Here is a 23,422-nt window from a genome sequence, read left to right on the forward strand (position 1 = left end):
ACTTTATTCTTTCCTCCTTCTGTACAAACACTGTGATACCAGTGGTCTGGGCATTTAAACAAATGTTAAAAGAAAACAACTTCTGAACACTCAACATGAAAACAAAATATTCTCTAGCATTGGATCTTTCATGGATTCACATGCTGTGAATAGTTCCCGTCGTCAGGCTGGGAAACCTCAGTAACTTTTTCCTAGCGTTTTCCTATGGAAAACATTGACACCTCCGTGTCCTATGAACGTCCTTTTTTTTGGGTGCTTTAGGCTACACCAATAGGATGTCCGATATAAATTGCCCTGCCCCCGTGACTTCCCTTCAGATTTTAACTTTCTCCAAACAGTTGGGATCGCCTTGTGTCTACTCTTCGTGTTCTACACATGCTTTTCATACTTCGGCTATGTCATCTGTGGGCCAGAAAAAATCACTGTTTAGGCTTTGTGCAACCTGCGGCCTAAAGAATCTCTGACGGGGACAGCCATGCAGATTGCTTGTATTGTCTTTACCCCAATTATTCGTCGGATGCCTGTGAGATCTGTCATGCGTTTTCTCAGAAAACGCTGAAAGACCGCAGAGCCGCCGGCTGATTTGTTGGCTCAGCGAGGGCACTTACCCGGGTTCGGAGGTTTTATCCCGTAGAAGCAAGTCTTCGGCTCCAGCAGTGAAGGCATCTACGTAGCGAAGGGCGGCGTCCGCGGAACCCCCCTGCCAAGAAGCAACGCATGGAGGTGCCAGGGTCGGAGGTGGAGGAAAGGCGATTCCTCTGAATCGAGGTTGCATCGGTCCAAAGGTGCGAGTAGCTCTTCGCTGTCCAAGTCGGAGAAACTGGAGAAGGCGAGTGATGGGCCCGAGAAGTTGGCGCAGAAGTCTCTGCGTCGCTGGAGAAGGCGAGGGTCCTCTTCGAAGCACCCGTCTCCTAAGGACCGACATAGGTCCTCTTCCAGCCGAGACTCGTCCAAACGCCGTCCTGGCACTTCAAACACGTGGCCTGCGTCAACGGAGAAGGCCAGGCCTGTGGAGGCCTTGGTGTCGATGATGTGGTTGTCAACGGAGGTTCCATCGTCAACGATTGTGATGCAATGCTCACTCCCTTCGTCAACAGGGGGGAGGTGGGGTGTCATTGGCTCCGTCTAAGCCGTGACTGTCGGTGGCCCACAATTGCTGTCGACAACGCAGCCGGAGGCGAATGGTGCTTTGTTGCCGACGGTTGATCCATGGCAGTCTGGGGCTAGCTTTGGGCCATTGCTGCTGGTGGATATTCAACAGGATCCGGCTTCATATTCAATGTCCTCTGGTCTGGAGGAGGAGCATGAACCAGGTTTCCATCCATCGGTGCTGGGTTTGCGCGAGGCAGGTCCATCTACGTTGAGTGGGGTTGGGGCGCCCCTGTACCCGTTTGTGAACCCTCACTCTCTGCTGTCACTGCATGTGTTAAGTACGCTCCAGTCTCTGTTGGGACAATTGGATGCATGGCTTCCCGCGGCTCTGAGCCCAGTGGCTCCAGTGGTGCGTAGTGTGCCTGTTGAGGCCTCTCGCCCGAGTCTCCCCAGGGATTTGCCTCCGGTGGGGCTGCCATTGCAGTCGCCTGTGGGTTTGGGCCTTCCACAAAGTCATCCAGAGGAAGGGGAGCTGGTCGATTCGAACCGGAGAGAGGCCTCGTGACACGCTGTCAACTGTGTCCTCGCCCAAGAGAGACAATGGATGGGATTCAGACCCGGAGGTGAAACCGCCTAGTTGCCCAGCTCAGCAGTCTCTGCCGGACGGAATTGGGGCATTTCACGCTATGATGGTGAATGCGTGCCAAAAAATGTGGCCTTGCTCCTTAGGAGGAGCGAAAAGACTGTTCTCTTCAATCGCATGGGGAAGCGGCGGAAGGCAGTCTTCTAGGTCCTCATTTTGGACCATGTGTGGCAGAAGGGCCTGCGCATGATGCACCATCCTTTTTCGGAACCAGCCGCGAAGGGGCGTCTGGAGAAGTTTAAGGCACCAGAATCGATGCTGCCCCTTGCCCCCCCAATCCTTGCCCCCCCAATCCCCCAACATCCCCCCTCTAACCCCCCTCCCCCCGTACCTCATGTATTGGCCCATGCCGGAGTCAGTGGTTTCGGCAGCTGCTAGTCGGAAGGCGAGGAGCCAAAACAAGTTACGCCCCCGGACAGTGAGGCCAGAAAACAAGTTGCTTTCGGGAGGAAAGTCCTCACGGTGGGCGCTACGACAGTGAAGGCGGCGAATTCCTTGGCCATAATAGCCAGGGAGATGTGGCACCGGTTGGCCGCGCTCTTAGAACATCTCCGGAACAACAATGCAAAAAGGCTATGCTGCTGGTTCGAGAGGGGGAGGAGGTCTCCAACCATAGAATCAACATTGCAGTGGACTTGGCGGAGTCGGGCTTCAAGCAAATAAATAATGGTGTTCTCCAGAGGCAGGCGTGGTTGCGCTGCACTGACTTTCATCCAGAAGTCCAGCATAAAGTAGTGGATACGCCCTGTGAGGGGGAGCAGCTCTTTGGCGAGAAAAAAATTGATGCGCTCAAGGGAATGTAGGAAGACGCTGACGGTGAAGTCCCTGGGGGCTCTGCAAACAGGCCATTCTTTTCGCCACTTTCGGGCGTTTGGAGGGGCCTCTGATAAGCCAGATTTGCCGCTTCTCCTGACCGAGGTTAGTCGCCCTGGTTACTCTTCCCAATGCTTCAGGTGCTTGTTACAAGCGGCACAAAGAAGCAAAGACTATAAGGCACAGCGTAAGAAGGGTCCTGCCTCCTTAGCTTCTAAGGGACGGCAGTCTAAGTCTCATCAATGACTGCCATGCGAACAGTCAACTTGGGGGCAGAGTGGCGCAATACGTTGATGAGTGCAATCTTATTACTACGGACCGCTGGATATGGTTCGTCTCGACCACTCAGTTTTGGTGTCCTCTGCTACCAATTCCACCAGTGCACATGGTGCAACCGCACCTGGCTGTCTTGTGGTAGGAGGTCGAACTCCTGTTGTAAAAAGGGGTGATAGAACCAGTCCCGATGTTGGAACGGGGCCAGGGGGTGTACTCCTGGTATTTTGTCATCAAAAAGCCCAATGGAAAGTGGAGGCCTATTGTAGATCTTCGGGCGTTCAACAAGAATCTGCAATGCCTGAAGTTCAAGGTGCTTGCGCTGCAGGATGTGATCCGGGCGGTGCAGCCGGGAGAGTTCCTGGCGGCGTCAGATTTGGAGGACGCTTACTTCCACATCCCGATGAGGTCAAACCATCGCAAGTTCCTGCGCTTTCTAGTCTGGGACGATCATTACCAGTTAGGTGTCCTTCCATTTGGGCTGAAGATTGCGCCCAGAACGTTCACAAAAATGCCTAGCTCCAGTCACTGCCTTCCTCCGCAGGCGGGGGCATTATGTGTACCTGTATCTGGACTGGTTGGTACAGGGGCTGTGGCCGGAAAGGGCGTTGAAGTCTCTGTAGGCATCCATGAACCTGTTAAAACGGCTGGGGTTCGCACAAACTTCGAAATCCTTTCTGACGCCATCTAGGGAGTTGTTTTTTCCTCTGTGCTCATTTTCTCACACAGGACAATCTGGTGAAGCCTTCGGACGAGCGAGTGGTGAAGTTGCAGTCCAGGGCGACCGAATGGGGCCAAGGAACTGTGGTCTCCGTCCGCCGTTGCATATCGCTGCTGGGTTCCAGGGCCTCCTGCATCCCGCTTCTCCCAAATTGTCGCTTGTTCATGAGACAGGTGCAGGAATTTCTCGCAGACAAGTGGTCTCAGAGATGAGGGTTATGGTCGGACAACATGGTCGTCTCCCATGGGCTAGTGGAAGTCCTGAGATGGTGGGCATGCACAGACAATCTTGTATGGGGCATGCCCATGCTGGAGCCGGATTTTCTTTTTTTAATCAAACCATTTTTATTGCATTTTCATACATGAACAAACATTACAAATAATACTTTGCATAAGGGGAAAAGGGCACCCCCTCGCTGCATATACTCTGTTCCATTGCTGCGCATATATCCATGTCTATGGCCCATTGTTCGTAGCTTGGTGTTGTTTCCGATCCCCACAACTGTGCAGTGTTCCTTCCAAGTACTGCTGTGGCAGTTGACCAGAGTAGCTACTCATATCGAGACAGATCTCTTTAGTCGGAGACCCCTAGTAACAAATGTTTTGGTTCCCTGAGTACTGGTTTGCCCATGACTCTTGACAATTTGTCGCAACATTTCTGCGAGAGCTGTTGTATATTGTCGCATTCCCATAAAATATGAAAAGGTTCCTTCTTCCCTTTTGCAGCACAGGCATCGTGAGTCGGACTCTACCCCACCGAAACAATGCTACACTCGGGTAATAGGTGCAATGCAGGATTTTCTATTGGACCAGTCTGATCCTGGACGGTATGGTTACTTCATGGGGATACATCCGTGCCTCTGCCCAGTCCTCTGGTTGTAATGTCAATGTCCCCATGTCCCACTCCCATTTGGCTTTTAGGCTGGTTAGTTCCGGTGTGGCAAAGGATGTAATCCCATTGTAAATGGCTGAGGTGATTTTGTGCTTAATTTGTTCCTGGACTATGTTGCGTTCCATCGGGGTGTATTGTGGCATATCCCTCATGTTCTGTAGGTTAGATTGCAGTGCATGTTTCATTTGGGTATAGTGATATATTTCTGTGTGTGGGAGGGAGAAGTCAGATTGTAGTGTCTCAAACGGATCTCTGATCCTTTCAACCCCTTGCTGGTTCCAGGCGGGCCATTTGGGAAGCTTGCTTATTTTGGGGAGGAATCTATTGTTCTATAATGGTTGTATCAGTTTCGAGTCCCACCCCATGTACTGGTGTGTTTCTGCCCAGATTCGAGTGATTTGTGCCGACACCGCCCAGGCCGCAGTACAAGAGTTCCAAGGGAGATGCTGTACTATCAGCGTTGATCCCTCTGTGTGGCAAGTTTACATCCCCGTGAAGCATGTCGTTCACCACCGCCATCTGACCAGACCAGTAGTATGTTTGCAGTTTGGGCAGTCCAATCCCCCCCCTCCCAGATGGACCTTTGAAGTGTAGGGAGAGATATCCATGGGTAACCCCCGCGTCCTAGTAGTTTCCGGAGGATACGATACATTTTGAGGAATTCGTGCTTTGGGATATGAAGTGGTGCGTTTTGCAAGATATACAGAAACCTAGGAAGAGCAATCATCTTGAACAGGGCCGCTCTACCTAACAACGTCAGTGGTAGCGAGATCCAATGGCGAGTGTCCTCTGCAAATCTTGTCACGATGGGATGTAGGTTCATGGGAATGTAGACCGTGAGGCTTTTCGTGATTTGTACACCAAGGTATTGGAATTGTCCATTACAATGCGGTAGGGACAGTTTGTTGGTATTGAGGCGATTGCGCTTCCTATGGGGAATAGTGTAGATTTGGACCAATTTACGGAAAGTCCACTAAAGGCCTCGTATCTCTTTAGCATGTGCGTGACTCTATAGCAGGTCGCCTGCATAGAGTGAGACTGTCCTTCAATGCGTCTGACCATCGGAAGCCCTCCCAAAGTGGGGTGTTTCGCAGGAGTATAGCCAGGGGTTCTATGGCGATCGCAAAGATCATGGCTGACAGGGGGCAGCCCTGTCCCGTGCCCCTGCTCAACGTAAAGGAGTCCGATTGTCAGCCATTAACTTTAGTTCTGGCCCTTGGGCAGCTCTATAGCAATTGCACACAGCTCATAAAGTACCGGCCAAAGCCCGTGGCTCATTATTTCCCAGATGGCATTGGTCTGGGTGGATCAATGAAGGGATGACTTGCTGCAATCGGTCCGCTAGTATTTTAGCTAATATTTTTGTTTCACTATTTCTAAGTGAGATAGGTCTGTATGAGATACAGATTTCGGGAAGTTTATCCGCCTTGGGTAACACTATTATTGTGGCTTCTCTTAGGTCCGGGGATAGGGAGCCTTGCTGCCGTGTGTGCTGGTACATGCTCAGTAGGTGCGGGGCGATTACATTCGCTCCCACTTTCCGCAATAGCTCAACAGGGAAGCCGTTGGGCCCGGGGACTTGCCGGATTGGAGTCCAGACATGGCACTCGGCACCTCCTCCTCCTCCTCTGTGATTTCCTTCTCTGGTAAGTCCTGTTGCGCCATGTTTAAAGTGGGGAGATTAATTTCCTCCATGATCGAAGTGTCTGTAGGGGTGGTGGGTGTCTTAAACAGATTGGCATAGTAGGCCAAAAATCCCCCCGCTATGTCTTGGTCTGACACTAGTGGGTTTGGGCCTCCTGTCTCAAGCCTTGGGACTTGACTGTGACCCTGTTTCATGCGTTCTAACCACGCCAGCATCTTACTGGCTTTATCCCCTGTTTCGTATATCCTCGCCCACATCGTTCTGTGTGCTTGCCTCGCATTGTCCAAGGCTACGTTCAGGAGGCGTTTCTGTGCTAGTAGTAGGGCGTGGTTTGTGTTACGCGTGTCTTGGGCTAGGTGTATCTCTTCTGCCTGTTTTACCTGCTGTTCCGCCTCGTGTATCTTATAAAGGTGTTTCTTTTTGTATGTGGTAGTCCATGAGATGATTTCACCTCTCAGTACTGCCTTGTAAGCCTTCCATAGCACCCCAGGGTCTGTTGCAGACTCTGTTTAGTTCGAAGTATGACTTTGTCATTTCTTGGAGCTTGTCTACTAGTTCTGGAATACCCAAGTAGTAGTAGTAGTTGTTGAGATGCCAACAGGGAGGGGGGGTGGTTTCTGGATGTATTGAGTGCTAATACCAGTGGGGAGTGATCAGAGATTCCTCTGGGAAGTAGATATGTCTCATGGGCCATGTGTATGTCAATTGATGGGAGAAAAAAAATCTAGAAAGCGAGGCGTGTGCCCTGGAATGATAGGAGTATTCTCTATCATAAGGGTGCAGGTCTCTCCATGTGTGTCGCATGCCCAGGGCATTTGCAAATGTGGCGAGTTTAGTAGGTATGCTGTGGTTTCTACTGCATAGATGTGAGCGATCTAATCCAGCGTTCATTAAAGTCACCTCCCATAATCATGATGTTAGACTTGCCTTCCTGGAGCCGGATTTTCAATTCACCATAGTGGCGGACGGCTCCCAGGTGGGTTGGTGGGCTGGGGCGCACCTCAACCAGTCACAGGTCCAGGGCTTGTGGTCCCAGGAATAGGCAGTGTTACACATCAACGTACTGAAGCTGAGAGCAGTGCACTGGGCCCTGAAATTCTTTCTACCTCGCACCCAAGGCGCGGTGGTTCGAGTGACGGACAATACCACCACAATGTTCTATTTAAGGAAGCAGGGGGGGCACATATTCTCTGCTCCTGTCCAGAGAGGCTCAGGTGATGTGGCATTGGGCCATTGCTCGGGGAATTCACTTTATGGCTTACCATCTGCCGGTGGTCCAGAATGTGCAGGCAGACGCTCTCAGCAGAGAAAGGGTGCAGTTGCACCAGTGCACCACGAAGGAGTAGCAGGTGACTAAGATCTTCAGGAAGTGGGGGGGAGGGGTTCCCCCTCTCGACTTGCTTGCCACGCCAAATAAAAAACAGTGGCCATTGTTTGTCAGCAGAGTGGCTCATCCAGAGTCAAAAGGAGACGTGTTCTCGTTCCCATGGACGGGCTTCTTCGGGTATGCATTTCCGCTGGTTCAACAGACAATCCAGTGGGTGCACAAATACCAGTGCAGAGTGATCTTAATCACCCCATTCTGGCCCAGCCAGTCGTGGTTCTCGGATCTCCTTCATCTAGCTGTGGAAGAGCTGCTTTGTCTGGGGGCGGAACAGGATCTGCTATTACAGGACGAAGGGAGTGTGTGGCATCACGATCCGCATCTCTCAGCCTGGCTGCATGGCTCCTTACCACTCAGAGTTCGGTCATCTAGGTATTTCACAGGAGTGCCGAGGGATCCTGGTGGCGGCAAAGGGGCCTTCCACTAATATGTCTTACATTAGAAAATGGGCAAGATTCTGTCCTTTGTGTGAACAGCAGCCGGGAGTGCGGCCTTTGGAGGTTTCACCGGCCCAGGTTCTTCCATTCCTGCTGCATCTAGCGTAGGGGGGGGGCGGCTTGGCGTTGCCTTCAGTCAAGGTGCATTTAGCGGCCATTTCCAGATTCACCAGATGGCGCCATGCTACTCCTCTATTTGGTGACGGGTTGGTTAAGCATTTTATGAAAGGACTTTTTCAGACATTTCCCCCGGAGAAAAGGTTTGCTCCGGTATGGAGTCTCAATGTGGTTCTCGCTGCTCTCATGAAACCGCAGTTTGAGCCCATGTCGACGGCGTCCTTGAAGTTCCTCTCGTGGAAAATTGCATTTCTAGTGGCAATCGCATCTGCCAGGAGGATTTTGGAGCTCCAGGCACTGGTCATTGACCCACCATACCTGCGATTCATGAGACCAGGTTCTCCGGTCTACTAATCCGCACTTCATACCAAAGGTGCCTTTGGCGTTTCGCAAACCTGCTACAATTGCCTTGTCCTCGTCCTTGGCTAAGGCGACCACGCTGGCGGGAAGAGCACTACATTCTCTGGATGTTAAGAGGGCGCTGAAGTTTTATCTGGTCCGTACTCGGGACTTCAGGAAGTCAAAACAGCTGTTTGTGGCGTTTGTTCCCTGCAGCAAGGGACGATCCCCTTTCCCCGTTGGATCTCGTCCACAATTTAATTTTGTTACAAAGGCTGGCAAGCCCTTGAGGGGCAATCCTAGGGCCCATTCTACAAGGTCCATGAGTAGTCAGCGGCGCACAGGGCTGGAATCCCGCCCATTGACACTTGCCAGTCGGGTTCTTGTGCGGTGCCGTCTACCTTTACCAGACACTATTGTCTGGGTCAGCAACATGTACAGGTGGGAACCTGTTTCAATAAGGTAAGCCCTGTGGATCTACGTGATCCGACCGCGGCTGATTTTCCTGCGGCCGGAAAGTTTGCATAGAAATGTGCAAACCAAAAAAGGTTTGCACATTTCCCATGCAAACGCACGTTAAAAACCCCTACATACTCACACCCCCACCCACAACACACAACACCCCCAACACACCCTCACCCTCAACATAAACCCTACTTAAATTTTTCTTCACGCCGAGTCCCTGTGGCGCCAGTTCCCTTTCACTTCCGTGATCGGGAACTGGCGCCACCGTTCTTTTATTTTTATTTATTTAATTTTTCTTTGGGAGCTGCAGGGGTTACCCGAGCGGGGTGTTGCGGGGGAACTTTTGGTGTTCGAATCTTTGGTGGTAGCATTTTTCTGGGTTCTTTTGTACATGCGAATCTCTAGATGCGGTAAAAACCTACAAACCCAGCCCACCAGCTACCGGGGTTTGTGTTTTATTCTATCAATTGCTGGTTCTGTTATCATGCATGCTGTTGTAGGCTATTCTTTATATTCGTGGTTATGGTCTGGGGGCATGGGGTTGGTTTGTCTGTCATGCCCATCGAAGGGTTGGTTGTACTGCTATGTAATCTATTCACAGCATGTGAATCCATGAAAGATCCAATGCTGGAGAAGGGAGTAGTTTCTTACCTGTAACTCCATTTCTCTAGCGTTGGTATCTTTCATGGATTCACATGCGCCCGCCGGCCTCCCCCTGCAGGCAAACCGTGATTTGGGTTTCCTCTACTTTGGAGTTTAAAATCTGAAGGGAAGCCGTAGGATCCTATTGGTGTAGCCTAAAGCACCCAAAAATGACATCGATAGGACACTATGGTGTCGACGTATTCCATAGGAAAAAGCTACTTTAAAGTTAGCGAGGTTTCCCAGCCTGATGACTGGAAATATTCACAGCATGTGAATCCATAAAAGATACCAACGCTGGAGAAATGGAATTATAGGTAAGAAACTACTCCCTACACAAGCACACCTCCATCGCATGACAGATACCAACCAAAAACGCACCAACACTCCACGACTGGTTTCTCCGAACTGAAGTTGCCAACAGCACATCAAAGCTCTTGATCTTCTCCTGCTCAACCCACTAAAATACCTGCAAACCACCTTCAATTGCTGATCAACCAGAGTGCCAAGAGACCACGAAAGTGTGCGGTACAAGACACATCAGCAATTAAGGTCTTAAGGTCCATTTCTATTCTGCACTCGTTTTTTGGCAGCGCCAAGCAGAATGTGCCATGTATGTACAGATTGTCCAGAAAAGGCACCTCACACTATAATGCATCGCCTGCATTTACACTTGTTTTGGGGGACTGACCATTTGGTGATCCACCAGGAAATCCCTAAGCGGGGTGGAGCACCCTTCCTGTTTAAGGCAAGCACTTTAATACATTCCTTAGTATTTACACTCCCCAATTACTGCAGATTTTTATCACATATAATTCTAACAGGATCTTTATTAATGCTTGTCCTGGGACATCCTACTTGCTCTACTTTTCGGTCTCCATGCCGAGAGATCACCATAACATTACACCTTCTATTGCACTCGTAAGCCCTGCAATCGCTCTTTCCTTCCCTGTTTTTCTATTTGGGTTTTTATGTGTCTGTCCACAGACTGATCACAACGCTTCAAAATGTGCATGTTGGTTCCACTGTGCACCTCATACCCAAGATGACTTTAACATTGCAGAAGAGCTGGTGCCGATGATATTGGTGGCTCATAAGTAGCCATGTAGGCTGCTTCGGCGAAAACGTTTCATACCCTCTTTTTTTTTTTAAACTAATTTACTTTTGTTAGTGCTACATATATTCTTTGCCGTCAACCACTGATCTTGTTTCCTAACACTGATATGAGCAAGTATGATACTTTTGTGATAATCTAGATAGGATTGTGAATGTTGGCATGTGCCACACGTAGACAGAACTGTGAAAGTTAACATATTCAATATCCTATAACCCACTAACCAAAAAAGTGAAAACTTTCTGCATACCTATCTCGCTCAAACTCGCGCAACCATCTCTCACACAACAAGCAGCACGCACTTCACCACACCGAAACAACGCATAAACCACACACAAGGACTGACACTGATCCGATACTCGCACCAAAGCTCAGCACCCGATTTATACAGAGTTAAAGCTGCCAACAGAACGCCACTTCTCACTATCTTGCTACCTCTTCACCTTACTAACCCATCTCACCTTCCCGTTTACAGATCTGCCAGAGCACCTGTGGACCAATTCCGTTGGTGACGATGTGCGGTATAAATACCTATAACATAACATCAGAATACTCTTGGCTTGGCTGCTAGCCAGTATGTCCATCTGGTCATGCTCTTCAATGGACTCGCCTGCCTAAAACAGAATTGATTTCACCCACCCCTCTAACTCGAGAGGTTAAGCGCTATGGCATTAATAGAACACAGGAGGATTAACTCCTTTTGAGGCTACAAGAGAAACAATGTTTCCTCTTACATTGAACATGCAGTTGGCTCTGATTAATAGTACAACCTAGTTATGTACCAATTTGGTAGGCCGTTCCAAGTTGTTGATTTACATGGTTGTAAATTGCTGGGAGCTATTTAGCTCCTGCTTTTAGTTTAGGAGAGTCTGGTTAGCTACCAATTGAGTTTTTTTTTTAATTTTTATTTTTTTGGATTTTAAACCTCCCTGGCCAATTGGTACCTTTTTAAAAAAAAAAAAAATACATGCCCGTTTAAACAAACTAGCTATTTCGGACTGTTCATAATGAATTAGGACCCATTTAAACATAATGGATCAGATATAATGGCCAACAAGTTAGTTTGCTTCTCCTGTGGATGTTAATTTTGCTGTGCCTAGTTTACTCTCTTCTGGTTCCCCAGCAGTAGCTCCTGCCTACTAGGTGATGCTCGATCACACAGGGGCTGGTTTTAGCTCCTGCTCTTTGAATCTTGAATTTCGAACCCTAATATATTACTTCAGGCATGTCACAGCATGTGCACTATGTAACGGGGGTTTTCGTCAGTGACCAATTTATACAGCATGGGCAAGTTATGTTTCTTTGTTTGTCTTGCAGATAGAAACCTGGCAATACACGGGTTTACATGCATACGAAGTTCATAGCCCTCATCAAGCACATAAGTATGGGTGTCTGCTTTGTTTGGCTTAGTGGAGTGAGGAGTCATCTGATCAGACGCAACTGTCTGATCAAGAACGAATGAGAGTTCAGCTAATGATAAAATTACACAAACCTAATAAGTGCTGAACCTTTTTGGAGATTGGTGCACACCAACTGCTTTTCAGCACAAAACAATCTACTTTTCATAATCGTTTCACCTATTCATGTGTTAATTCTGTGTGTTAGCTAATTTCTGCCTTCTCACTCGTTTCTACTTTATAGGTGCATTGTTTAATTTTCAGAACACTAATCTACTGCTGCAGGCCCTATTGAAAAGATTAAAGATTTGTTATAAATGCAACCAAATAGTAAAGTTATAACTATTGGTTTTGCAGCTTGCTTCCTTGCAGGGGGTCGGGGAGCTGTATTGGCTATAGCGACTAGTTGAGATGGTGATTGATGATGCTTTTTCCAAAGGGAAGATGTTTAGGTCCTGCCAGCCATGCACTCTTCTAGTGGTCTGATTGATAGGCTCAGAAAACTGTCCTTCGATCCCTAAAATATCAGAACTAGAGAGTATTTTGGTATGGAAAAAAAGAATCCAGTTAGACCAGTGCGCAGTATTTATAGCTATGTGCGGCTGTTCTTCTATTGTAGGTCTGTCTTCTTGCTTGGAATAGTCAGCCGCCTGCAGACCTAAGCTGTAAAGAATGCTTGGAGAGAATGAACCTGCTGACCTTTTTTAAAAACATTTTTTTTTTTTACTTGTTCTGATCTTATGCCAGCAATACCCTTTCAAAGCTCGCCAAATTCACCAGCGTTTACATTGCTGAAAGTAGAGGAGAAAAGAGTGTGTATACTTTGTGCATTTGTTTTAATTCTGTCTTTGTGACATATTCCAGCATAAACTTTGTTTATACAGTACAACTTGCAAGGTAACCTAGCTGTTATCCCACATTTTGTCAATGTTTAAGATGGCCGAACGGAATCTGAATTTGTTGCCCAAACGTATTGGTGATCCAAAGAAAAACAGCGGTCAACCTTTTGAATGGATTCTTTAGTTATGGAACTACTGCAATGTCGGCCTTCCTTTCTTTTGTGCCAGTCTCATTTATTCGATGTGTAGCAGTTGGGTGGCAGATCTAGTTTGATCTTGGGAGCTTTGCTAATCCGTTCAATGCTGATAATCCATTATGCCTTTTTGTCCTTGACCAGTGCCTTAGGGATGGCTTCACTTGGGGCTCTGGAATGTCCAATCTTTCGAATATGATTTCCTTACCAGACCCTTTTGACTCAAACCTCTCACCCTGCATTTTTCGCTATAACAAATGTTGATAGCCCCAGAAGACCCAACCACACTAGCTAGCAGACCTTCAGAATGGCACTGGCACTTCTCCCTCTTCCTTGCATATGTCCTTCTCACAGGGGCAGTAATGTTATTATTGTATCAGTTTTTATAAAAACCATATACAGCATAAATTCTCTTTACAATCACATATCACCATTTAAAGAGAATCAGAATTACGATTTTATAATTTAGTGAACAATGCATCAATCCTATAAGAAAGAATTAATAAAACTATAGCAAAGTAATTAAATAACGCATCTCAGTTAAAATGAATCAATTAATTTCAGAGAGGATAAAAAAAGCAACAACCAAAACTAGCAATGATGTGGACCGGCCACTAAAAATCCTGGTCCAGAAGGAGAGTTCATTCAAATAAGCAATTTCATAGACAGAATTTAGCAAAAAAAAGTTTTGCTCTTTGAGGTTGTTAAACAGGACATTGAATACAAATTAGTTTTAAAGTTTCTACAGTTTGATGGCATAAGCTGCAATTGTTGTCCACAAAGACTCCTAATGAATAGAATTTCACGCGTGGGAATAAAAGTTGGCCTCATTCTCAAAAAGCTTCTCATTAAGCACCCATCACCACATTGAATAATAATATAAGATGAAACTATTCCCCAGACTTTGTTCTCTAAACTAATATCTTCAAATAATTTGCAAGGACCCCTCTTATCACAAGTTTGTATCCATTCCCAGTCATAAGGTTTCCTTTTCACTGTCTCTGGATTTATAATAAGGAGCTCACTATTTACATGTGTGCATCAATACACTTGCATTTAAAATGAAGTAGCCTGGGTTAAGCATTTCAATTTGTATACTGAGCATTTGGTAGAAGGTGTTTCCAGTCCCCATAATGACTTTTCCTATATAGGGAAATTGCTATCCAAGTAACTGGAGGTTACTCCAAATTCAAATCTTATCAATACAATTGGCACAATGCAACGGGGTCTAAAATTTGCACAAATAATTTATGTATAAATTAAAGCAGGGGGGTGCAAAACGTACCCCGGCCTAGTCCCCTGGCAGTAGGAATGTCCTTGTAGACGAAACACTTCATGTCCAGCCTAACTCGGATCATAGTGTTGGAATGCAGGCAAACTAGAATTGGCAGGAGTGGTTCAGGAGTGATTCTGGAAAATTAAATTTAAAGCTATTTCAGTCGAGTTCACACATGGTACATATAAAGGGTCAGCCTCCCTTTCCTGCAATTTCATTGTGCATTACTCACCAGTCCATTCCCCTTCTGAAGCCATTTTGAAATTTCAGTAAGCAATTAGTATTCGGCATCCATGCTTCTATTTCTGCTAAAAGGAGTGCCAAATATGTTTTGCTGTCTGCATCCAGAATGGCAATGAGGCGATAACTGACTGGGATTGTGCAATCTCCCTTTTTAAAAATAGGGACTATAACAGAGGTATTTGTAGTTGCCGGGGGAAAGAGGCTTCTAGTTGGTTCTAACAGTAATATCCTGTTTGTTTACCAGTTTGAGTGTCAGAACGTGCTTGCTCGTTTTGAGATGGTCGATGTAGGTTTCAAGTTTTGTGCAATGGCCAATATGAAGGGATCCAGTTTGAGGTTTTTTTATGTCCATATAATCTGAGGAGTCTGGGGTGTTTTAGTCATTATGCACGTGTAAATATTTGAGACTTTTACATATGTAGTCTTCTGCTCACCCCAAAATAGAATTTTTAATTTTTGATTTTGTCTATGGACCATTGTTTCAGGGGGTGCAATGACCCCTTTGCAACCAGATTTTCCAAATGAATAAAGAATGTCCTTTTTCTTTTTTTTTTTATATAGTTCTTTTTGAGCTCAGTCAATTTAGGGTGATGGCTTGTATTTGTTCCCAAATTTGTGATTTATTGCGCTGTCACATTTTATTAAAGCAATTTGTGATGTTGGGGGTGGTTCTTTTTATATATGGGTTTTAAAGGAATATGAGTGCTATGTGACAATATGGGGATAAGTGAAAGGTGGACATTTTATATTGCGTTGAACGGTTTAATGAATGAGAGATATTGATGTACATGTATAATATATATTTCCATATTCCATGCATACTCTTCACCTAACAGAGGTTCAAGTGAACATTACCCTTTTCTATAACTAGGAAACTTCCAGTTTGTTGTGCTTCTTTGGTTACTTATTTATGTCGGCTAATGCTTTATACTTCTCAGCTTTAAGATTTTCAGCTGGTCAAAAGGTTTAAAAACCTTTATCTCAACACTGGACTAACAGTTTTAAAATGTTCTTTGTATATAGCTCACCAGTAGAGATCACGAGGGGTTAATGTGTTTTTATTGCTCCTTTTGCCTTCAATCCCTGGGACCAAGAAGCCTTTAACAGCATTTTCTAGACACTTTCAGACCTCTTTATCCCACCCTAATATGTCCACTCCTTTGCTACGCTCTGCAAGATATTTAATGTTGCTACCAATGTCTTCTACAAGCTGCCAGGGTCTTTACCCACCTCGGAGCACCTCTTTCAAGTGGGGTGGCTTGTCAGTCATATAAGTGGGTGGTATGCTGCTTACTTGCACGGCTGCCACTCTGCGAATTGAATGACCTGTTACATAGGGAATCCTTTCTTTAAAATATTTTTTTTTTTACATCAGCAGATTTAATGGTATCCATTCGTAGGAAATTGATGGATACTTTGCCCTCTACAGAATTATTCCACAGCCCACCTAACTCTGCTACATTGGGATGTTGCTAGGCCAGCTGTTGGAGGAAATGTACATTGAATTCTTGGCCTCTGTGAATTGGAGTCAAAAGCAATACCACATGGAGCGGTCCCTTACGGATTGTGATGCATTGCAGCTTTGGTTCACACTGGATTGTAAGGGGCACCCTAGAACAGTCCTGGAAAAAATATCCAGTCGTCTCTGGTTGGGAGCATTTAAACGTATGTAGAATCTGCAGTGGATGTATTAAACCAGAACTGACTTTACCCCTGTCGTATGCAACTATTTCATTCTCCACAAGTAGATTTGTGTTTACACAGGGCTTCACTAAGGAGAAACCTTGTAGTAAAGGGGGCATTGTAGAAGAAAATAGCTGAACTTCTTCATTGTTTAGCAAGCAACTACAATATGGGCCGATCCTGCGATACTATGCTTACTTGGATATTAACTGTGAATGGGATTATGGTTATTCAGAATCTATACTGAAGTTTCATCATGATGAGAAACTGTCTTGGTAGTTGGATGTAAGCTGCTCTGCTGAACGGTTTGGCTTGTAGTACCTGCAGATATACTATGCTGGTAACATATGCCTCCCAAAAAGAGAATTCTTACTCGTCTGTCTGCAGGACTAACCAATAAGGATCAGGCTGTATTGCATGTTTTTCGTTTAAGTCCTGAAAACTACCTGAACTTATGATGGGCTCACCGTGCAGGCCTAACACCTCCTGGAAAGAGGCTAATGTTCCCTGGATCACTTGCAATACAGTCCTGCATGTGGCTTTCCAGAAAATGGTGTAATAGACCTGGTTTAATGCTGGCAATCATGAATGACACACTTAAGCTCCTAACCAAGACGCTAGACTATCTGCCTGTTGGCCCAACCACTATAATACGAGTTATTTGAGTATGAACTCCTTTTGTCACAGGCCTGGAGGGCCCCTAGCACTGTCTCTTGAGGTCTATAGTCTTTCTGGTACTTGGTACTTGCATAGAAGTGGGGGTGTTGGTCAGCATAAGCTTTGAAATGTTCCTTAACCTTGTTTCTCTTTTTTTTTTTTTTTTTTTTTTCTTGTGTGCAGGATTTCAAATGAGCGATCTTTAATTTGTGGCCTAGGGGACTGTTCCTGATCTGGTCTGTTGTGTATCCAGTGCCTTCAAATCAATATGTAACAGATGGCTGATTTATCATGCAAGGAGTTCCCTCCGTCCAGCAGATTTATGAGGGCTTTCTTCAAGGCTGATTTATTGAGCTGCTTTTAAAGCAGAGTTCATGCAGTGCTGCCTGACGGGGAAATCACCATGAGTAGTAGTTTAGGAAAAGAAAAAGACTGCAAGGAAAAGGATCCAAAAGTCCCAACCGTGAGGGAGCGAGAGAAGGAGGCAAAGGCTTCTGGTGGATTTGGAAAAGACAGCAAGGATAAGGAGCCCAAGACCAAAGGGAAAGATGCCAAAGAAGGAAAAAAGGAACCCAGTGGTGCGCCGCCAGGTGTGGCTTTTTCAGTGGACAATACAATTAAACGTCCAAACCCAGCACCTGCAAACCGTAAAAAAGCGAGCAATGCAGAGGTCATCAAAGAGCTAAACAAATGCCGGGAAGAAAATTCTATGCGGCTGGACTTGTCGAAGAGGTCAATACACATGCTTCCACCGTCCATTAGAGAGTTGACACAATTAACAGAACTGTATCTTTACAGTAACAAACTGCAGTCCCTTCCTGCTGAGGTGGGCTGCCTTGTGAACCTGATGACACTTGCTCTAAGTGAAAATTCCCTAACCAGTTTGCCGGACTCTCTCGACTACTTGAAGAAATTGCGTATGCTTGATCTGCGGCACAATAAACTGCGAGAAATTCCTGCTGTGGTGTACAGGCTAAGTTCCCTCACCACGCTGTACTTACGTTTCAACCGCATAACTACTGTTGAGAAGGACATCAAAAATGTGTCCAAGCTCACAATGCTTAGTATCCGGGAGAATAAAATCAAGCAACTGCCTGCTGAAATCGGTAAGTAACTTTTTCGATTGCTCTATCATTTTCAATGTCAAATGATCGTAAATGTTGCCCAATTCATCTTGTGTTTTGGTGTTCACGTATATTTTTCCCCCCCTGTAAAACCGAACTGAGGACGTGCTGTTACAAATTGGTAAAGGACCTAATGAATGTTCATGTCCTATTCAATATTTGTGGGATTATTTTGATGTTCGGAATTCATTTTAAGCACCCATGTATAGGGTAAATGTTTTCAACATGAGATTTACTATGTCTTTGCTGGTGATATTTGAATTTATAGTTACACTTTACATATTTTAGCTGGAATTTTGTAACCCTTTAGTTGTACTTGTACACTTTAAGCAAACTTCGGAATGACAGTCTTAATGGGCTGTCCAAGTATTTCACATTTTTCAATTGGTGTCCCAGATTTCTATTTTCTCTTCCTATATCATAATATACACTAATGGCATTCTTTCAGAATGTTTGGTTCATTCGTTTTTGCTTAATATTAAGATAACCCCTTCATAAACGCTGTTGCTGGATTAAAAAAAAAAAATCTGGTCTTTTTACCCATGCATGTATCTCGGGGCAACATTTAAATTTGCAAGCTAGTAAGGCATAAAAAGCCACTTACCACCTCAATTCTCCACTCATCATAAAAATACACTCACCTTTTCTTACTTGCAAAGAGTCCATTCTCAGTAGCCAACGGCTAGTGGTGAGTGCAAATTCTGAATCCTGCTTGCTTCCTTCTCAGCAATCCTCAACATTAGCACCTGGGCACCAGCTTTGTGGCTGGGAATGCAGGCTTTGCTATGTTGTAAACACCACATTTCATGCAGACCACTGGTCTGTGTCCCACCCCAAGCCACCATTTATTCAAGCTCATTTTCCTCTGCTCGCCTTCACTGTCACTATAGAAAAGGGACTCCATTTCTAGATCCATATTTGTAGGTTTTTAACGTGAATTTGTCACGTATACCTAATTTTAGCCCCCTGGTCATATGTCTGGGATGAGAATAGCTGTATACACCTTGGAGGGGTGCTTTACCAGCTGGTAACTGTGCTTGGTTCAAGCTAACTGCGACCAGAGGGTCGTTAATAGCCTTGTTGTATATTGCTTCAAGATATGAAATGTCTCCTTGTTTGGTTGCATATACTGACCTCATTCACTACTTTGCCCATTTATGAATAAATATACAACAGACACTTCAACAAATTTTATAGCTTTTCTAAGGATTTTTACAAAAATGTGTGCCAGGAATTGCAAATGCGCCCTATTTCATGCACGAACAATGTCTTTTACACTTAAACTGACAAGCTGCACATTTTGCAGCATTTAGATAACAACAATGTATCCTGTCTTTACCACAGTGTCTTGATGGCCAATCCATTTAAATGAAACGCCTCTGAAATGATCTAGTGTGCAATTTGGCTAGAACCTTGCAGCCCATAAATGGAAGTTGGGACTCTTTTTGCACAAAAGGAACTACTTCTTGAGTTTCTTGATCTATTCTTTCTAGCATCAGGCTACCTTGGATAATGCTTTTACTTCTTCCACAGTGCATTTTTGTAGGTTTCATTTGGGCTTGCCTGGTTTTGCTTTAAAGATTGGCGTCTAGAATGCCACTGCAAGGACCAGGCTCACATTTAACAAACTCTTCGAACACTGCACAGGCTGCCTGCCAAAAAGGTTACGTTTGTGTATGGCCCACAAAGCCTTCTACCGTAGTGGTCCTAAATTTCAATTTGTACCTCATTCGCAAAATATATGCAGGCAACATTTTAAGATCTGGAAGACAAACATTGTTCCTACTAGGTAGGTGGAGCTGTGATAAATGTTACAAGCTGCTTTTCTTTGCAAAACAGCTCCATTGTCATTGCATGGAATTGAGCCACTCTGTGACGACTTGCATTTATACCCACCATAAGACTTGTAGACGAAGGAAAAGTAAACCCACTCCGGCCTTTTGTTATAAATTATTGCACCTGCTTTAATTTACAGTAAATGGGATTAATTAAAACCATTTCTACCGAAGTGTGAAACTGCTAGAGTCTCTAAAGTGCAAAATTATGTATTGCACTAAATGCAGAAAGTTAAGGTGCAAAAATGAAAATTAAGCGCCAAATGCATTCAGTGCTTGGAATCAATTGGAGTGCAATCTCTTTATGCACAGATTAAAGTAAAGTCTGATGCTGAAATAGGTATGGGTAAAAGGAAAGTGAAAGACTGTTGTATGGGAGTTAGACAATCCCTCCCCACTGTGCCATACCCCTTTAGCAATCAACCTGTTAGCCATCTGTACCTCTACACGCTCTGTAATCCCGGTCTCATTTTGCTTCGGAGTATAAAGTAAGATGGATGCATTGAAACAAAGCAGTGCTAACCAGGGCTATTTAGAGTGGTATAGGAAGGTAATTGAACTAATACAATTGGGAGGGGTTCTAGCCAGGCAGTCCTTGAAAGGGGGTAATGGTGACAGTAAGTCGCATAAAGGATACAGAGGGAATTTTATTGAAGTTCCAGGCTAAGTAGAGCTATGCTTTTCTGGATACTGCCAAACTATCTGCATTAGATGGGGACAGGAAGTTAAGACTACCTAACAAAACTTAATTTTGTGCAAAAAATAAGTTATAATTGATAGCTTCCAGATGGCCCCAGAACAAACAAGAATTGATTATTACTGCTTGGCAAAATGTCAGTAGGGGAAAACTGCACACCAGTAGATGTCTTCGGGGCAATTTTGGCAAGGCCTGAAAAAGTATCTAGGAGTACTGCATATGACAATAGTGGGGAAGGAATGGCCCCATGAATGTTGAAACTTAAATCACTCTGATTCAAAAGCAAAAAGCAAGCACCACTCCTTCAGACCAGATAGTGTTACAAAATGCATGTGGTTAAATCTTCTCCAAGGTACTGGCCTCTTACCTCTCAGTATGGATGAGCTTTGTGCTAGTGGAGCAACACGTTTGTTCTGGGAGGGCCACTTCCAAACATGCAAAACATGGTGGTCACATTGACGGATGTAGCTGAGAGGTTCCACCTCCTACCTGGGCTTTATGGATGCAGAAAAGCATTTGACCAGGTAATCTGTCTTTGAAGTGAATCTTGCATTTGGGTTTATAAGAAGCGGATCAGCCTTATTTAATACATTAAAGGCTAGAGTGGTCTTCCAAGGAAGGTTTATATTGTTTTTATTGTGCATTTAATTACAAAACTTTAAGAAAAGTTTTAATATATACAGTATTATAATAAAAGGTTCGAGAATGAATATTCCAACGTATATACAAATTCATTTCATTTACAATTCTGCACAATCGTTGTAAAAATAGCATTCTACCCACAACACTTTTAAAGCTAGATTCCATATTGCGAATGCAGCTGCAATAATCACTACTTAGGAGATATTGCACTAGTCGGGGATATTAAGTAGGCCCTCTATGCTGACAACTCTTTGATCATTCCCTCATTCATGCATGACCATACCAGCAATGGAGAAATTCACTGGAGTACAGTGGTAATTCGGAGGTTAAATTAAATGCTGTGAATCTAAAGCTATGGAATGTTACATACCTAATTTGCCTAGGCGATCCGGAGTGGAAACGTTGATCTTGGAATCCAAATGGACAATTGTCCAGGTGTAATGAACAATATAAATACAATTATACAAGAAGGCAATAATTCTAAATATATGGAAATATTTAGCGATCTATGGAATTGAAATCTGGTATCCCTGATGCCCAAATCTTTGCACCCTTTGAATGTGCCTGTCGGATTCAGGAGGTATATGTGTTGACTTTTGTCCAGAGTAATAGGCCAGGAACAGTGGAGAACGATTATGGATGCGCGAAGCGGAGTTGGTCTACTTTCTCCCCGATTATTCAGATGGACAATTGGACTTCACTGATGGCTATATAAAAGTTGGGCAATTCAGAAGGTAGGGAAACTGGAGGAAGCAACCACCTGTATCTTGTTTAGAGTGGATAACTGAGCTGGAGAACCTCCAAGGGAACTTTAAATTCTTAGCAAGTACATAAGGTATATTCTTGGTTTGGGATTGCATAAGTACTCTGATATTATGTGGCCTAACGGTTATCTCCCAAGTATCTTTGCAGATCTTATTTTTAGGATGTGGTCTGTAAAAAGGACTGACTGGTCAAGACAATATACACAGCTTTGGTCTCTGAGCAAAATTTGGGCTGCTGCAAATTATTTTTCCTTTATCGGCAAATCCCTAATCTGCAAATTCTTGAGGATAATGTGGTTACTGGTAGACCAGAAATAAACACTAGCTTTGATTTTTCTGAAAAAGCCTAAAATGATGACCAATGTATTTCATAACTATTTATTTCTAGCCTTAATTACCTCTCTTATTCTAAAAGCTGACATTAAAAATACTTCAGTGCAATCAGCGGTTTCATGAATAACAGGGTGGCGATACAATTCACCCACAAACTTTAAGAGCAAATCTAGTTCAACGCTGAATAGAATGGCCTGATCATATTAGAAATTAATTTCTTTTTGCATTGCGGCTGAAAAGGAGATCCCAGAATGTGTTTTCATGCAAGACAAAAGTGCCAAATGGCCTAAAGGCAAGGAGCCAATTCTGGAACTTAAGAACTGCTTTCTTGCAAAGTGCTCAGACACCCATTTCAGATGCTCCTCGAAATGATGGTGGGAGGAGATCGCAAGAAGCTCTGTTTTTCTCCAATTCATTTACTTTCTGCTTGAAATATTTTACTGTAGAAGCATTTTACACCTTTTTTCCTCTCCGTCAATTCATACTAAAATTATTGACAGCTACATGCTTCAGCTGGTCTCTCCAAGACAGCCTGATCAGCACTAGAGAACGGGGGAATCCATATTGAAGATGTGATTGCTTCAGTTTTAGGTGTTTTGCAAAATTGGGTGTAGTAATATTAATTTAAGGAAGCAATCCTCGGTTTTCTCTAAGATGCTTGCTTCATCATGGCCCCATAGGTTTACGCCAAGAGTGCAAATCATCAGTGGTTTTTTTCCTGGCACACTGATAAACTGGTTGAAATTGACTGTCTACCTAAATAGTTTAACGAAGCATGTACAGCTACTTTCTTATATCCATTAAAACCTCTCGAATGTAAAAATGCTCACCCCTATCAAAGGGCTGATTATTTTCAGCCAGAACTGACTACTTTTTACAAAATTACAAAGGAGTGTGGATGCCCCTCTACCGAAAACCAACATGGGTCAAATATCCTGTTCTATGGAATTACTTCCACAGAACAGGGTATTTGATCCATGTTTGCTCTCAGTAGAGGGGCTCCCACTCCTTTCTGATTTCTTTATAGCAGCCACAAATGTTTTCCTGTTATTGCTTGGTTAATTATGATCTGTTATAATGGCTATAACTAAAAATATCCTTTTTTTTTAAAAAATAAAAAATAGTTTGAACTGCTGGTGTTCTCACTATTAGAACAGTGACA

At 44.5% G+C, this 23,422-nt stretch overlaps 1 protein-coding gene across 1 annotated transcript in view; it reads left to right on the forward strand.

The window, feature by feature from the left end:
• Positions 1-23,422, forward strand: part of SHOC2 (SHOC2 leucine rich repeat scaffold protein) — a 1,004,889-nt gene that overhangs the window by 103,192 nt on the left and 878,275 nt on the right. Inside the window, exon 2 of the mRNA XM_069611778.1 lies at positions 17,049-17,971. Coding sequence (XP_069467879.1) covers positions 17,269-17,971 — 703 coding nt within the window. The 5' untranslated portion in view covers positions 17,049-17,268. The remainder of the gene's footprint in view (positions 1-17,048; positions 17,972-23,422) is intronic.

The sequence above is a fragment of the Ambystoma mexicanum genome, chromosome 8 (assembly GCF_040938575.1).
Source record: "Ambystoma mexicanum isolate Mex_15411 chromosome 8, UKY_AmexF1_1, whole genome shotgun sequence".
Classification (NCBI taxonomy): Eukaryota; Metazoa; Chordata; class Amphibia; order Caudata; family Ambystomatidae; genus Ambystoma; species Ambystoma mexicanum.